General features: G+C 35.6%; 1 protein-coding gene across 1 annotated transcript in view; it reads left to right on the forward strand.

The window, feature by feature from the left end:
• DLGAP2 (DLG associated protein 2) overlaps positions 1-19178 on the forward strand; it is a 1650454-nt gene that overhangs the window by 983396 nt on the left and 647880 nt on the right. The window contains exon 3 of the mRNA XM_044073515.1: positions 7685-7896. Coding sequence (XP_043929450.1) covers positions 7685-7896 — 212 coding nt within the window. The remainder of the gene's footprint in view (positions 1-7684; positions 7897-19178) is intronic.

Genomic DNA, 19178 nt, shown 5'->3' on the forward strand with positions numbered 1-19178 from the left:
GAAATTTTACCAGGTTATCACTTAGTAATAGGAGGTTAGCCTTAGAATAGTTTCTGAATATTCCAGGTTTAGCTGGGGGTCCAGGATTTATTTTACTTCAAAGGAAACCATTTTGTGGTCTGACCTTACCATAGAAGACATTACAGTAGGGGGTGTGCAGCACTCTCCCATATTAGTGAGGATCAGATCCAGTATGGTTGGACCCCTGGTTGGTGTATTGATTATCTGGTCCAGGGAGTTTATGTTTACAAAATCCAGGAATCTCTGTGCATGTACTTTTGATGTTGTATAGGATTCCCAGTTAATAGTGGGGGTAATTAAAGTCACCCATGAATATGGTATTGGGTTGAATGGTTAGTCTTTCTAATAAGTTTAAATACATGGTATCAGCTTCCAGGGTCATAGGGGAGGGCCTATACCTTGCAAGGAAGTGGTATTAGATTTTGCATATTGTGATTTGAACATGGAGCAACTCAAGTGCATTGTCTTGTTTAACCAGCCTTGAAGTATATTTATTTCTGATGTAAACAGAGACATCTCCACCTTTAGTCCCTGCCTGTGAAGTAGCTAGCCTAAATGTGTAGAAGGCATTATAACCTTGCAATGTCAGTGTACTGTCAGTGGCTTTAAACCATGTCTCAGTGACCACACAGATGTGAACATTCTCTAGGGTGAAGAGAGCTTCCAGGGAATGAAGTTTTTGTTTAGACTCCTAGCACTGAGCAGTAATATCTTTATATTTTCTTGGTTTTGATTTGCTATGTCAGAAGTACTTTCGGTCTGGCATTGCCTAAAAAAGGCACTATGGTGGAAAACAATGTTTTAGCTAATATTCAAAAGCTGAGAGGTGTAGACCATCCCTGGCAAAGCAGTATGGTCTGTTGAACATCTCCTTCCATGCTGACAAATATTGCACTCAGCAAAGTTATGATTAGCTTATTAAATCAAAGACTTTTCTGAAGTAAATTAAAAATCATTAATGAATTATCAATGTATTTCTCTATGGTACCTACAGTGGTACAGACTAGCCACCACTTGTAAGTAGAACATCCCTTCACAAAATGTACTTCCTCATAATAAACCTTTGCTTTTTAATATGCTGATGTCCATATCAGCAGAGAAACTGGCCTATAATTGGCAATATTTTTGCTATCACTTGCTTCCTTTCTTGGTCAGTATCCTTGTTTCTGACTTTTCACCCTCTCGTGAATAACACCATTAATATTCTAACATTTGATGGGAAAGCTGACCTTCAATGTTGCCTTATCTCTTTTTAACTTGTCTATGTATTTTCTTACCACATATTTTCTGATTATTTTACTCATTTTCTTCCTCAAGCTTAGATTTAATTTTTACCCTTTCTAATTGTTTTCCCACCTGTCTATGCCTTCTCTCCTGGTATCCCCCCCTTCTGCATGGCGTTTCCTATAATGTTGTATCTCTGCCATTAGATTCCTCATCCTTCTCTACTTCTGCTCCTGATTTGTTTTTTAGGTCTCTGTACATTACTTCATTTTCCCTTTCCATTTGTCTCAGTCTGAATGTTGAATGCACGTTGCTTCACTTCCTTATCACCCTTGATCATAACATAACTACTCCCTACTTCTTCTGTCTTTCTCTAATCTCTAATATATATCATTTCTATGTGACCTATTCATTTATATTGCCTCCTTTCATTGCAGTTCTGCATTATATCCCAGTAAATCTGTAATAATACCTGCTTTGAATATTCTGCACTCCCATTCCCTTCATTGTAAGTTCTCAGGTTACTTAGCTTTAGTCATTTCATCCATCGTTAATATTATATGAGCATCATCTTTCTCATCTTTCAGACTTTTCTGCTCTCTTTCCTGCTCCTCCTCATAAAAGGAACTAGTCAAGTCTACTTGCTTGTCTGTGAGCTAACATTTATGTAAGACTTTATTATTTCTGATATATGTGCCTTTCCCACCATGTCACTCCATTTTCTTTTTCCTAGTAGCTGTTTTCATTTGCTCTTACTTCCTCCATAGGTTGCTCATTTTCCAAAACATCTATCATTTTTTCAGATGCAGTTCCCTTTACCTCACATTTGCTAAAAAAGCTCCTAAAAATTCCTGCCCATCTTCATTTCTTATATATATATATATATATATATATATATATATATACTTTCTTTTCTCCACAGCCTGTGTCTTACATTCCCTTCTAGTATCAGCCCCTTCCATTTCCAATTTGCTGGTACTCTCACTTTTTCCCTTACCAATATAGTCCACCTTGTGTTTACATCTGTTTAGGGTATTCCCTTATCATTATGTTACCTTTCTTCTCTAATTTCCATCTTTGTCTCATGTAATTAATATTACATCTCATTATCTGTGGTCACCTTGCTCACTATCACTTTTGATTTTTAAGGATTTGCTGTTCCCCTACATTCCATATTATCATCTTTAGGCCTCACGCTTTCCCCTTCTTATTTTCATCTCATTCTCCTGTATTTCTCTTATCCTACATTCTCCAGTTGATCCTAACACAACCCTCCCCCACCATTGACTAACTGCTTCCTGCCTTAAGGTTTTGCCTGAATGTAAATCCAATCCTGTCTGGCAAAGTTAGTCATTGTACAGTCTGACTGGAATATCCACGAATTTCAGGGACTATTACTACTGCATTCTCTTAATCTTCTTTATTTTTATTTTATCAAGCATGAAAATGATATCCTTCCTGTTTCTTTTTTATTTGTTCTCTTAATCTCTTAAAATATTCTCTTAATCCTGTTTATAATTTTGCTGTTATATCTTCCTGTTATCTTTTCCACCCTTTTACAACCTCATTCTTTCCCCTGTATTCTTCTCATTGTACCTGTTTTTCCTCATAGGCATGCTGTTTTATCAGATCTGACCTTTAACTATCTCTCTTTACTTTCCCGCTTTAATCATATTCTGTTATTTTAACTCTCCAGGACTATTAGGTATGTTATCCTTCTAGTATTTTGTTTTTTATATTTCTTTTTTTTATTCTCTCATTAACCCTTCCAAGTTATTCATGTACATGTCATTTTGGTACAACATTTGGTTATTTGATATTTTATCATTTCAGTATTGCATATTCATGCTTCTACCACAGTTTCTGTATTTTTATCTTCTGTACATATAGACTTTATTTCATTTACATGCTTTCAGCATCAAATAATTTAATGAATGCCTGCTTTATATCTTTACAATTAACAAGTTTCTGAGAATATAGATCTCTTTCATTCTTTCTCCTATGCCATTCTGTTAGGCAAGAACTACAAAATTTATACCTTTAAGTTGTATAGCAAAATGATTATTCATACAGTAATAGCTAACTTTATTTCAAATTCATTTCTTTCAATTGGTAGTTACTATGTATGCAGTCTAGGTGATCATTAAAGAGTCTAGACCAATTTCCAGATTGCTCCAGTGTACTTCCTGGTTAAGTCACATGCACAAAGTCATGCAATAGACCAATGAAGGCTGAGGAAATCAAGCCCTGAATTGCAGCAAGCAACTTGTCAAAAATCATAGACTTAATCCTCTTTGCAAAGTACCTGAATTGTCTTTCAGTAGCTCCACCTTTCTCATTGGTTCTGTTGCCCATCATTTGTAGTTTATTTTGTTTTTTTGCTCACTCCATGCACTGTATATTTTTTGTTGAACAGCATGTCACATTTCATTAGCCATCCTGCGTGTATGTGTGTCCTCCACAGTCCTGTTTATTAACTGTATAGCTTAATCATTTCTTCATAGTCCCTATTGTTCTGGGGAAGTTTCACTCTTGTCATCAACCTGCACATTCCAATTATATTTGTCTCCTCAATCCACCAATATTCCTTTCCTCTTTTGCTTCATTTCTGTTCCTTCATTTATTCCTTAAAAATATTAGTCTATTTTTTCTACCTTTCCCTATTTCCACCTTCCTTGTTGCTTACTTTCTCCATTTCTTCCTTACCCTTAGTTCTTAGTTTTTAGCAACTTAAGGTGCAAACAATCTTCCCTTTTTCTTCTAATCACCTTTCATTAAGTTTTGATCATTATTTCAACTTTTCTTTGTTTTTGCTACACCATCACATTTTTTAAATTCTGCATCCTCTATGGCTTTGTTCTCCCAGCTCATGTCTGCTTCATTCAATATTGTATGTTTCTCCTGCATTTTGAAGCCCTCAGTGTTCCTCTCTATCTTCTCATTTCTGTTTCAAATCTTAGTGTCTGCTACTACTCCTCATACATTTCTATTCCTGTCCCTGTTTTCGTCTTTCATCAAACTGATGTAGCTCCCCTTTTCAGTATTAGCCCCAGAATTGTGCTTTAGCTTAGCATTTGCTCTGCATTTACTTCTTTATCTCACTCTGCTTTGTTCCACACACTGCTTCAGCTTTTTAAGTTTCCCATTGTCCAAGTCATAATGACTGTACCCCAATTTTTGTTTTATGTCTCTTGCTCTCCATTTTACTCTTGTCTGCAACTTTCATCATCTGTTGCAGTACAGTTTAATACACTTTATTCCTTAAATGCTTCCATGATCTGATCCCTGCTTCTGCTCTGAAATATCACATTTGTGCATGTATTTGTCCAGGGATATACTGCAAATATATAATCTTGTTTATCTTTTCCTCCTTCTGTTTCCCTTCACTTAATCCTGAAATTGCTGTTGTTCTCAATAGTTGATGTTTCTCCATCTTCTGTACTCTTCATCCTCAGATTACTTTCCTCTCTGGTCACCAATCTGTTCTGATTAAGTGGTGTGACATCCTTTCTTCTTTGATGGTAATTTGGCTGGAGAAGTAATTTGATATGTAGTATTTATTTATACCATCTCTCTTGACATCTAATTTGGTATAATGATGTCTGTAACCCTTAAGCCACCCACTTGTTGTACCCTTGCACCTACTGTTTTTTGACAACTTCTCAAATACTTTGTATCATTTCTTTCAAGGATGGAACCACCATGTGCTGATATCTCCACATAACAATTAATTATTCAAGGAGACCAACCTGAGTCTGAGCAGCTTCCAGCTACACTTCCTCTTTTGCTGTTATTGGAAGACTCTCTGGGTTTAAAGTTCCTTTGAAAATTTGATAAGAGGATTACAGTCCCTTTGAAAATTTTATGTTATTTCTTGCTTTTGTATTTTTTAGAAGTATTTTTTCCTTTTTTCAGCTTCTAAAATATGTTGCTTTATCTCTATTCATGAAAGCACCATAGATTAAATCTAAGCATTCCTGTGGTTTGAATGGGTTATTAAACTCTGTGTGCTCTTTGCAACCAAAATGTAATTCTTCTGTTACTTTCAAAGCTATGTTCACAGGATTTTAACATGGTCTTCTAGCGGATGGTCTGCTACTAACCATAGAATTTCAACAGTCCTCAAATTTACTTTTGAACAGTCTGTTCTCTAGCATGTCATGTTTGTAATATTTACCTTTCGACCCCCATTTCATCCATATTCTTGTAGTCTGCAACAACATTCATCCTAATACTACTTATTTTGTTTTTCATTCTGTTCAAATCTAATATGACTTCTCACATTTTATTTTACTGTTTCAATAATATATTTTCAGCACTAGTGTGTCACAAGCTGTGCCTGACAAAATGAATTTGATCAAGTTTACTTGACTTTCTAGGGTTGCACATTTTTATTTTTGTTAAACGAATAATGTCCAACATTCCTTTTTTCTGCCTGTGTTGTGGCATGGTTCACCCTTTTCCTTTGTTATTGTTTCTTCCATTAATTGTCCAATTTTAGCCCTTAAGTGGAAAAATCAGATATATTTTTTTTTGTTTTGAAATCACCCCACACCTTACATTTTATTAAAACTTTTAGGACAAGTCACATGAATGTTTTACCTTGTATATCACTTTGCATGAGCAAGAAGCAGTAAAGGCTATCAGCCAGTGCATAGTGAACGTGGGGTTATTAGTCGGCACTTTTACTACATTTAAAATTAAAGAAAACATTCTTAGAAATAAGTAGTATTTTAGTCCTGGTGTTACAGTAACATAATAGATGCATGATCCTGATATTTACTGAGTTTGTCAGTGACAACATCTTATATTATAAGTATATTTTTGCTGGGGCTTTGGCAAATGGCAAACAGCTGAGCAGTGTACTAAATATGTGGGCCTACTGGTGGCTTCAACTAGTATATAACTCTATTTCTAAAACTGAAAATATCTATCAATTTTATCAGAAAAAATATGCATTGGCACTGTAAATATTTAGCAATGTCCTCAGAAAAAAATGTCATGAAATGCTGACATAAAATGCACTAAGCTGGAGATGTTCAGCACAAAGCAATGTGCTCACTGTGAAATAAGGAAAAAGTAGTATTTTGGATGGAAATCCTTAAGGAAACCACCAACAATGATACAGACTATTATATTCATAAAGCAGCAGAAAGGACAGATGTAAATGATGTATATTTTTTGTTTTTCAGTGGTATATCGGAACTGCAGTAAAGTAATATGTTACGATAATAACAGATCTGAACAGTATCTTCGGCATCAAGTCACAGTTTTTGAAATTTGCCTTTAGTTGCTATTGTCAAGTTATACACAAGACAGCCCACATTATCACATGACATCATTATGTCCAGAAATATGGAAGCCGTCTAGAATACTACTGCTTTTTGAAGGAGGGAATTTTCTGATAGCTGAAAATTACTGATCCATAAGTGATCCTAGGCCCCTGTCTAAACCAGTGAAAATATTTTTTTCATCTTTTACTTGTTAACCATCTAGCATATTTTATTTATTTATTTATTTATTTATTTTTTAAACATTCAAATCAGAGACCTTTCATTGTCAGCTACATTTAGAGAGACTGGGAGAACTGCTTTGGAGGACATCGGTAACAAGGATCATATGATAGAAACACACACACACACGCACACACACACACACACACACACACACACACACACATACACACACATACACACACACACACACACACACACACACACACACACACACACACATGCACACACACACACACACACACACACACACACACACACACACACACACACACACACACACACACACACACACACACACACACACACACACACACACACACACACACACACACACACACACACACACACACACACACACACACACACACACACACACACACACACACACACACACACACACACACACACACACACACACACACACACACACACACACACACACACACACACGCACACACACACACACACACACACACACACACACACACACACACACACACACACACACACACACACACACACAGAATTCATATTGCCACAGATCTATACACCTTTATTTCATAAGTACCTTTTCCATCAGTATGGCCTGTCAGTGCTGCTTTATAATTTCACTTCTAGCAGAAACTCTTTGTACCTCAAAAAATGCGCTGATAATATATTAGGATTTTATTCCTTAATAAATTATGTATATGTTGCAAACAAGCAAGGAAGTAACTTGTGTAAAATAGGACAGCTTTTTGTTTTGCAGATTCCAGTATTTCAGTCAGCTTTTAGTCTGTCACACACTGTAGAAATACTGTGTGCTCTTAAACTAATTATATTTAGTGGAAATGACACAACTTACTTCAGCAGTGACTGACTACTTTATTAGCAGGGCCATGTTTGTCATAGTAACGTTTTTTTTTTACTCTTCAAACTTTTAGGTGCCCCAAGATGAATGGGGAGGGTATCCACTAGTAAATAAGGATGAAGAGATTCCATGCAGGAGAATGAGGAGTGGGAGTTACATCAAAGCCATGGGGGATGAAGACAGTGGTGACTCTGATACTAGCCCCAAAACATCACCAAAGGCAGTGGCTCGGCCAGAACCATTGTTAAAGTCTGCTGGGCAGAGACAACATGGTGAACAGCAAAAGTAAGTCTTAATATTTCACATTTTATTTCATGCTAACCACTGACTCACTTTTATATCTTTGCATTTAAAATGGTTCATATACATACTGTATGCTGTCCTCAGATATTTTCTGATTTGCCTGAACACATTTTCGACTACCATATGATTAAAAACCTATTTCCACAGTCTTACAGCATCTGTTGCATAAAATGCTTGCTATGATGGTTTCATTTGGTGTTAGGATGAAAGATTTCGCAGCTTTGCATTACAGTTACTTAGCTCATTATTCGTGGTGCGTCTGAGCGCATCTCGGTATCTTGAGTTGCATCAATCAGCCTACTACTGCAGTTTCCTTAGGGGAAACTGTAAATTTATTATGAAGAAATTCCACTGGGCAGCTTCATGAGAATGTAGTTTAATATGATGAAGCATTATTACTTTTTAAATTGCACAGCTGTTTAACTTTAAATCTTTTAAACTACATGTATGAAATAGTCATTCATAAATCAGCTATGGAAGTGATATGACTGATTGAGAGAAAATGTAAAATGTTTTACCCAGGCCTGGAAAATGAAAAAAAAATAAATAAATGAGTTAAATCAAAGATTCACATGAATAAGATAAAATATTGACATATTCAAGAAATGCAAGCATTTATCTCCTTCACAGTGTAAAGTGTTAATTTTAAGAAATAAGTACTTAGTGATAGACAAAGCCTGAAATATCTACAAAGCTGCTATCATGTCAAATTCCATTCAGTTACATTTACATCTTGAAAGTCACGTGTATTCTTTACACAATTACAAATATCATGCCAGTTTTCAAAATTATATTTTGTTACAAATGTTAATGCTTATTAATATACCTGAAAGCTAAAACATCCAATACTGCTCACCTAACATTTTATTTTTGTTATAATGAAAAATGTACTCTTGTTCTTGCACCAGTCAATTAATATCCTCAAAGTGAGGAAGGACAGTCTGTGTGCAGGAAAGGAATAATAATATTTTAGCCTCCTTAAATACATGGCTGGAGGTTAGGGGTGGGCATGGCATAATGGTGCAGGACTCTCACAGTATGAAATCAGATTAAATTACTAACAGTATTTTGGTGCATCATTTCTAACAATGCAGTTATTTGTATTTATAACTGCATGCCTGGAGTGTCTGGTTAAAGGTGGTGATAAAGTTTATCTGTATATGAAAATGATAAAGAACTTCCAATAAGTCTGAAATATATTGCTAGTTAACTAGAATATGCAATTTTTCAGACTGGTAAGAAACAGAGTATGCTACAGGAAAAATATAGCCAGTGCCTGTGATAGACTTCTGTTTCCATGTTCTTTATTTCTGCTTAAATGATCTATGTCAGGGACATTTATTCTAAGTACTCATTATACTGCATTTACCTTATTATTAGTACAGTCCAGATGAAAGAAACATAATACAGGAACTACTACAATGTAACACTAAACAAATTCTCCAAAAAGACACACTGTAATTCCAGGTACACTCCAAAAGTTAATTCAACGACCACAACCACGTCAAATAAAACAAGTTTATTGCACAAACAGAGCTTTCAGGTCTACACCCTTCATCAGTGATATAAAAACTAATTAAACTCACAGTTTAAATAGGAGCATCATTAATCACAAAACAACAGCTAGCCTATCAAATAAATTCTCCCACCCCTTCTTACTATAAAACAATTTAATTATTTTACGGTATCATGTCCAAGAATTCCTCAAATATATGGGATTCCTAAGTTGCATAAATCTGTGGGACCCCCCCCCCCTCGAGATCTATTGTCTCAGGGGGAGGGTGGATGACAGAACCTATTTCTAAATATTTGCAGAAATATTTGAGTGTGTTTTTGAATAGATGTCCCAGCATTTTAAAGGACACTAATGACTTCTTAGGTAAATTATACCAATGGTATTCTGGACAGCGGGAGAAAGATTTTTATTTTGTAACCCTGGATATAACATCCCTTTTTACTGTGATACCTAATGAGTACATGTTAGAATCGATACGTGCTTTCCTGACTACAGAAATTAAATTAACAGCAAGAGAAATTGAAAATGTTTTCTCTTTATTGGAGCTGGTTTTAACAAAGAATGTTTTCATTTTGATAATGAACCCTATTTACAACTAGCTGGGGCAGCCATGGGAACACCTGTGGTGAAAACGTATGCAAATCTTGTGCTATATGAATGGGAGAAGCAATATGTCTTTAATGAACATAATGAATTAAGTAAAAAGGTTTGTTTCCATCAAGGGTTTGTAGACGATTGCTTCCTAATTTGCCATGGCAAAGTAGATGAATTGATTGAATACATAAAGTATTTAAATGTAACAACTAACTTTTTAACATTTAAAATGTCAGCTTCAAAGGATAAAATAGCATTTTTAGATGTAGAGCTAAATAAGAATGGGAGAGTGGAGACTACTATATACCAGAAGGAGGTTCAAGTTAATAGGTATGTGAACAGGAAAAGCATGCATGCACCTCATACATTTAAAGGTATCATAAAAGCCCAGTTGATAAGGGAAAGTATGCTTAATACTGAGGATGTGATATTTGAAGAACAGGCTAGGTTAATGATGGAAGAGTTCATTAAAAGTAGTTATAGGCCTGAGATGGTTGAGGATATATGTAATGAAGTCATTGAAGGAAGATCTAAAAGTGTCCAATTTTTGAGAAAAGAGAGGTACGACAAGAAGAACTAGTAAAAGACAAAAATAGCATGATTAGATATGTCACAACATATAATTTGAATACAAATGAAATAAAACAAATTATACAAAAAAACTGGAAAATTTTAATGGTGATGCAAGAGTTAAAGAAGTTATTATGTGAGAGGCCATATTTTGCATATAGGAACTCAAAGTTTGAAGATTAAATTATGTTACAAATATTTTAAACAAATAACATCAAGAAGTCAGTTTAATAAAACAGGTACAGTAAAATGTTTTAATTGTAGTTGCTGTGGTGACATTTTAGATGGGGGGAATAAATTCACACACCCACTAACAAATGAGGAGTATATTTTTAACAGTTCCGCCACTTGTAACACAACCCAAATAGTCTATTTAGCTACTTGTGTAGCTTGTCCTTCGTTCTATATGGGTAAAACCACAAGGAAACTTAAGGAACGAATAGTGGAGCATAAATCCGACATTAGAAGGAATATTACTACAAATGCACTAAACAAGCATATTAAAGAAAATAATTCTAGCCATTATTTTAAATTTAGAGTGACAGACTCTGTTTCTTTAGGAATTAGAGGTGGGGATATGAATAATGTTCTGGAATTAAGAGAATATGAGTGGATCATTAGAATAAGGGCAGATTTTGAACCAGGTATAAATAGTGCAGTTAGTTTAAAGCCTATTTTAGTAAAAAGACAGAGAGATAACCTGTGATTAATTCTTACTATGTGTGGAATTTTATATTTATTTTTTTTAAAAAAGAATGGCTTTCTATGTAATTTTTGTAAGAATTATCTTGTATATTGTTGTATGTATGTGTATATGTATGTGTATGTGTGTATGTATGTGTGCATATATATATATATATATATATATATATATATATATATATATATATAGTTTACTATTAGAATATCGAAGCGAACTCCGTCGACTGTACTATTGTTGAACACGGAAGTTTGAAAACGGTAATATCGAAGACCAAAAACCAAACTAGGAATGGGTTTTAACATGGGTCGAGATAGGTGTTCAGTGTTATTCTGAACTACAAACCTCACTCCTTTCTCAACCCATGTTAAAATCCATTCCTAGGTTGGTTTTTGGTCTTCGATATTACTGTTTTTGAACTTCCATATTCGACAATAGTACAGTTGATGGAGTTTGCTTCGATATTCTAATAGTAAACCATATATATATATATATATATATATATATATATATATATATGTGTGTGTGTGTGTGTGTGTGTACGTGTGTATATATGTGTGTGTATACATGTGACATGAAAAATGTAAAAAAAATTGTATATATTTTTTTTAAGAGAAGGGGTGGGAGAATGTATTTGACAGGCTGGATGTTGTTTTGTGATTAATGATGCTCCTATTTAAATTGTGAGTTTAATTAGTTTTTATATCACTGATGAAGGGTGTAGACCTGAAAGCTCTGCAATAAACTTGGTTTTGTTTGACGTGGTTGTGGACACTAAACAAATTTAGCAGGTATGACGTGAAACTAAGATGGCAAAAGCATGAGAGATGTGCCGGAGTACTTCCATGTACTCGGGTATAATGTAAAACATAAAATGTGTGTGTGTGTGTGTGTGTACATATATATATATATATATATATTAGGTAGATAGAGAAAAACACAGTTCCATGTAGTGAAGCACAACAGTTTTGGAAAACTGGAGCCTTAGGGGTGTAAGGTGTCTCCCTTCCATAAGCAAATAAAGTAGGGCACAGGTAAAACTGGTACTTGTTAGCAACAAAACGTCTGACTGAGAATCCTAAAAAATAAACAATAAAGAGCCATGTACCATAGGTAAGCTCAGATGAGACTTCAGAGTAATCAAGCACTTAGAACTTGTTTAGAAATCAAAACTTCTTTATTGAAAAAGAACTCTGTCAGTTCTAAATCCAGTTTACATGACATGCAATATTTATCTGCTTTAAGTCAGAGATCAATGTCACCTCACACAAGCTGGGGTCATAAATGTATGTCATAGGCTGTTCATCCAAGCTAAAATTGGGTAGGTCTCATCTTTCATGCCTGTTTTGTATATCTACTCCTATTGGTAGCTAATAGGTTATAGCTTATATGCTGTATTCCTATCCTATATGGCAAACACTTTATATAATTGACTATGTATAATTAATAATACATCACTGTATTTGTGATGTGACAAGTAGATGCTATTTGCCATGTTTAGATGGGGCAGCAAGTACTAAAATATGTAACAACCAGTCAAATTAAAATTCTTTTTTTTTTCCATAATAAATCTTTATTGTTATATTATTTTCAAACACAAGTAAGATCAAAAATAACATATATTCACAAATCAAACATTAACTAATATCACTAATAACCACACTCTATATACAATATTTACAAGAATGCTTCCATGTAATACATTTAAATATAAAAAGGCATAAGAGTAAATGCAAGTAATAGCCAGTTGATTGCTAAATTCTCTCCACACACATAAATATTTTTTAATATTTCCAAGTTGAAAAATCTATGCTAGTATAATATTAAAAATCTGTTCCCAAATTTTTGGATTATTAACATTTTTATTTTGTGGGTTTAATAGTAATTTATGAGCCAATATATGTTTTGTTGCTAGAACTCTAAAGTTCTGCCATGAAGTTTTAGATGGGTCTAACCAATTTGAAGCTATATAAAGCACAAATTAAAATTCTTAAATATTATAATGTACTAATCATAACTTCAGCTAGTCAAGACAATCTGCCTGAACCTGTGAATGGGAGCACCTACCTTGTATCCTTTATATCAGGTAGCATACCACCCTTTCCATGACAGGATGAATTCTTATATCACATAGCATACCACCCTCTCCATGACAGGATAAATTCTTATATCAGGTAGCATACCACCCTTTCCATGACAGGATGAATTCTTATATCAGGTAGCATACCACCCTTTCCATGACAGGATGAATTCTTATATCAGGTAGCATACCACCCTTTCCATGACAGGATTAATTCTTATATCAGGTAGCATACCACCCTTTCCATGACAGGATGAATTCTTATATCAGGTAGCATACCACCCTTTCCATGACAGGATGAATTCTTATAACAGGTAGCATACCACCCTTTCCATGACAGGATGAATTCTTATATCAGGTAGCATACCACCCTTTCCATGACAGGATGAATTCTTATATCAGGTAGCATACCACCCTTTCCATGACGGGATGAATTCTTATATCAGGTACATACCACCCTTTCCATGACAGGATGAATTCTTATATCAGGTAGCATACCACCCTTTCCATGACAGGATGAATTCTTATATCAAGTAGCATACCACCTTTTCCATGACAGGATGAATTCTTATATCAGGTAGCATACCACCCTTTCCATGACAGGATGAATTCTTATATCAGGTAGCATACCACCCTTTCCATGACAGGATGAATTCTTATATCAGGTAGCATACCACCCTTTCCATGACAGGATGAATTCTTATATCAGGTAGCATACCACCCTTTCCATGACAGGATGAATTCTTATATCAGGTAGCATACCAACCTTTCTATGACAGGATGAATTCTTATATCAGGTAGCATACCACCCTTTCCATGACAGGATGAATTCTTATATCAGGTAGCATACCACCCTTTCCATGACAGGATGAATTCTTATATCAGGTAGCATACCACCCTTTCCATGACAGGATGAATTCTTATGTCAGGTAGCATACCACCCTTTCCATGACAGGATGAATTCAGCTTTCTAGTTGTATATCAATTATAAGTGTGTTCAGAGAGACAAATAGGGCTCTGTATGGGCTAGGTCTAAGATAAACTGCAGCATTCTATGACACTGAAACAAACAGGGTTAAATGAGGAAAAAGGTAACTGACTCCTATTTCAGTTTGCTCCATTCTAATGCTGTAAACACAGGTACGGGTACTGACCTAGCAATGTGCCTTTAGCTTCCAGAGCAGCCCTTCCAGAAAAAACTCTACAAAAGAGAAAAGAAAGGACATAATTACAGGTCCACTTCAACAAATACGCAAGCAACAAGATGAGATGATGCAATCCAACCAGGACAAAAAGGGACAGAAGTAGTGGCATCCAGGAGTACAGCACCCTCTCCTTAATGGCTACCTCCCCCAGTAACCTGCAGAAAATCAAAATATGGAACCACTCCAAGATTATACTGACTGTAAATGAGATGGTGCAATCTTATAGGAAAACACCATGCCCCAAGGAGATGAATAAACCAGGACAAAAAAGGACAGAAGTACTGCCACTCAGGAGTACAGCACCCTCTACTTAATGGATACCTCCCCTAGTAACCTGCAGAAAATCAAAATATGGAACCACTCCAAGATTATACTGACTGTAAATGAAAGACAAGTGCTGGAAAAGAAGCTGACATTTATATTCAATAGCAGGAGCAATTTTGCTGTCCCCTTTTTCGACCTTAAGCTGCTTCGCAGGAAGGTGAACTTGAAAATCTTTTTTTCATGAAATTAGAGTAAAATTTGGACATGTCAGACAGGATGAAGATCAAGAAATGGGAAATGAAATCATCGATCATGAGTCTAAATGAAAGAGTCCAAGTACATTTTGCCCACCTTTCCACCCAACTATATGGATATACGAGAAGAAATGTGAAGAGGACATTCACAAAATTCTTGCCAAGCCCTGCAAGAGAAAGTTTTACAACTTGCCCCGGAATTAACTAGCAGCACTAAAAAGCCTTAGCACCAATAAATGGATGAAGGTGATGAAGCCTGACAAATGTGGGGATATCTTCATCACTGGTACGGATTCCTCCAACCAGAAAATTGACACAATGTTGGGAAATCAGGAATTCTACCAAAATGTGGACACTGAACATATCATCCAAACTAACAGACTTGTGAATACAAGAATTGCTGCTCTGAATTCAGATAATCTACTTAATGATGATTTAGTTAATTTTCACACAGTGTCTCACCTGAAGATACCCTAATTTTTGGAATCCATAAGCTACAAAAAAAAAAAAACGTGGTGACCCCTATATCATCCAGTGGTAACAGGTAGGTGCTTTACTGCTCAGTCCCTATTGACTTATTTGGAAATTAAAATAAAAGAAATTGCCAGAAATGTTCTATAGTACATGCTGGACACTGCTGGCTTACTGAAAATGGTAAGAGAAAATAGGATCAAGCTAGACACTGTACTTGTCACCGCTGATGTGAAAGTGCTTTTACATGGTACTTCCACATGAGTATTGTATTGTGGCAGTCAAAAAATTCATGGGGACAAGAACTTCCATCAACCCCAGAGAAATACATGCAGTAGGTAAACTTCTGGACACAGTACTCAAAACCAACTACTTTCATTTTAATCAGAGATGGTACAAACAAACAAGGGAAAATAACTGTAGGAGCAGCAATAGGCCCAAGCCTGGCAAACATAGCCTTAGTAAAGTGTAAAGAAAATACCATCCTCACCTCTGAGTATTTTCTATATATGAACTGTTATTATATCTTTATTGATGATATTTTCATCTCATGGGGCAGCTTTTTGGAAAAATCACTAATATATACATATGTATATGTATAGGGAAATACATATATAGGTATATATTGGTAAGAAGACAGCAGCAGACATAAAAGGCAGAGGGCAGATATGGAAGTGAATTTTCACAGAGAGCAGTGAATACATCAAGCAACAAGAAGATTTGAATAGCTGGGGAATTCTGGACTGCATGAAATACAAGTGAGACAATTAGTGATTTGTATGAGGCCATACTAGTTGGTTAACTGGAATCAATGTTGTATCAAATAAGCAGCAAAATGTTTAATCACCATTTTGCACTTACCTTATAGGTTCATAGGTGTGTACTAGGCTAATGGCCCTGGGGCCTTTACAAGTTTAGCCATGGGATTATCCTGGCATAGTGCCACCCAACCTTAGTTCCCAGTATCTCTGCCGAGTAGAGTCACTGGAGTTATCCCAGGGTGAATTCACATGCAACATATCATGTGGTGCCAAAAGTGTTGTATTATATTTTCTGTCAATCATTTTTTTTTACATAATTACCATTTTTTTAGAAAAACACTGGGGAAGAAACTTCCTTATGCTGATGTTAGACAAAGGTAATTAAACATCTTTATTAAATTATCCTGCAGAGAATTCATGATTTGGCATCATGGCCTTCTTCTCTATCTAATCACAATAAGGGGGCTATGCGAGTTACCATGACTATGTGCACTTCTTCTTCCAGCTTTTCACGGTTAGGGGTCACCACAGCGGATCACCTGTCTGCTCATGATTGGCAGTGGAGTTTTACGGTGGAAAGTTGGTAAGCTAATCCACTTCTGTTTATGGCTTTTTTGAAACACCTTTATTAAATTATCACTTAAGACACAGTCAAACATACATTAACATAAAAGAAAACAAATCATATTAACATTTTTAATTTACATGTGTCATACATTGAATATATGTTTTCATTCTTTTTAACAATTCATTCATTTTTAATAATTGTCATTTACTCCATCATATAAATTGTTCATTTCCTGGCTTCCCTTAAACTTCGCTTCTTCTACTGAACATTTTTCTGTATATATGTTCTCACAAATTCCATTCCTTAAGATCCCACTTTCAGTTTTTGTATCTCCTTTATAATATTCAGTACTTCAATTACAGTTGGTTTAGACTCTGATTTCCATTTTCTAGTAATTGCTTTTTTGGCAACCCATAGCATTAAACTTAGCAAGGCCTTACTATGTGTAGGCAATTTATACCCTATGTCTTAGTTCAAAAGAATCATTTCCTGTGCTGAGAGTTGCTCCGCCAGCATTTCTAACAAAGTTCCAGTTACCTCTCTCTCTCTCTCTCTCTCTCTCTCTTGCATTTGATATCTACCTGAAGAAAAAAATATATCTGAAGTCTAATTGCAGTATAGAAATATATTTGCAGATTCTTCCAAGCAAAAAATTTAAAACCTTCTGGACCTTTTTGCAGATGTGAGAGCCATTACACATGTTTTCCCATTGTTTCTTTGCAAATTGCCTTTCAATTATCTCTTCTCAATCTTTTATAGCCTCCTCTGATTGATCCACATAGTTATTGTGCAATATTTTATATGTTGCACTAATTATTCCTCTTTTAATAGCAGCTTCTGTTCTAGCCTCAACTCAACTAAAAACTCTACCATAGCTGGTATTTCACTTAGATAAATATAGCTATGCTCATCATTCCCACTGCCTCAGTGGCATTTTGGATTATTTGCCAAGGTAACCCATTATTGGCCACCTTTCAAAAGGTTGGATTCCCCTCCCTCTGTCTTCCTGTGACAGATAATTAGCTGAGCATATCCAGAGAGGGAGACCTACAGCTGTCACAGGAACTGAGTGTTCAGTCTTTTTCTGGCATTCAAATAAGAAAGCCCTCCAACTCTTTACAGGATCCAGTGCTGATTTCACTGGCTTGCTGCACAGATAGGCCCCATTTGGGGACCCCCTTTTTCTCATTTTATTAGGGCAACTATTATGAGGCCACTGTTCAGCCCACAAACCACTTACCTTTTGCACTATCTCCTTCTAGTGTAGCTTTGCCAGCTACTATGGAATGGGGGTTAGACACATCCTCTGGAGTGGTTCCAGTACCAGAAGCAAGTAAGGAAGAATGAAATGCTTCAGGTACAGGAGTAGTCCAGTGTATGAGACCCTTTCCAGACATAAAACTTTGTCTCCAGCTATTTTATTCAGTAGTGAAGTTCACAAGAAAAAGAAGCATTAACTTCATCATATAGCTGATAATCAGATTATAGGTATGTATACGGCTGATGTGGTTTACCTGGCTAAGAGTATACTGCAGACAGCTAATTCTGGTGGTTGTGTTCCCATACATGTCTCTAGTACTAGTCTGGTTAGAGACATTTCTGTTGTTTCACAGAACGATGAAGAATCTGAACAATGATGATCTCCTAGTTGGTGAAGAATCCAGTCACTCTGATTCTTTGGAATGTGAACCTAAGCTTAAGTCCAAACAAGTGTTGACTTTTCCTCAGATGACTGCTAGAGTTAGATACATTTTTTGTTTGGGAGCAGTCAGGAACTACTTCATAGTTAGGCAGAATATATGAGCTTATAGAAGACAATATACCCAATTTTACAGTTACCCCCCCACCACCACCACCACCACCAGCCCTGGAAGATGTTTATAAAGCTGCCTACAGGGCACTGGTATCTATTCCAGCAGTCCCTAAAAAGCCTCAGAGAAAATATAGGGTCTGTTTGGATATAAAAGGTTTATTTTCTCATTTGACTTGTTAACCAGATATAGTCTTCCCAGATGCCTGCTCATATAAAAAGTGCTTGGCTTCAACTAATCCAGTGCCCCTGATAAAGAAGAAAAATGGTTAGATCTTCAATGCAAATGGATGTCTCTTCCAAGTAATTCAGCTTTTAGAATGTTAAATTATCAAGGCTATGTGTGGAAATTTATTTTATAGTTTGGATGATTTTTATACATCCTTACCTGCAGAGAAAAAGTCTGAAATTGTTATACGGTATTCTTGGAAGTGCAGATAAAGTTTCAAGAAATGCTGCTTCTTCTGTTGC

This window comes from Protopterus annectens, chromosome 1.part1 (assembly GCF_019279795.1).
Source record: "Protopterus annectens isolate FY-2018-M chromosome 1.part1, PAN1.0, whole genome shotgun sequence".
NCBI lineage: Eukaryota > Metazoa > Chordata > Ceratodontiformes > Protopteridae > Protopterus > Protopterus annectens.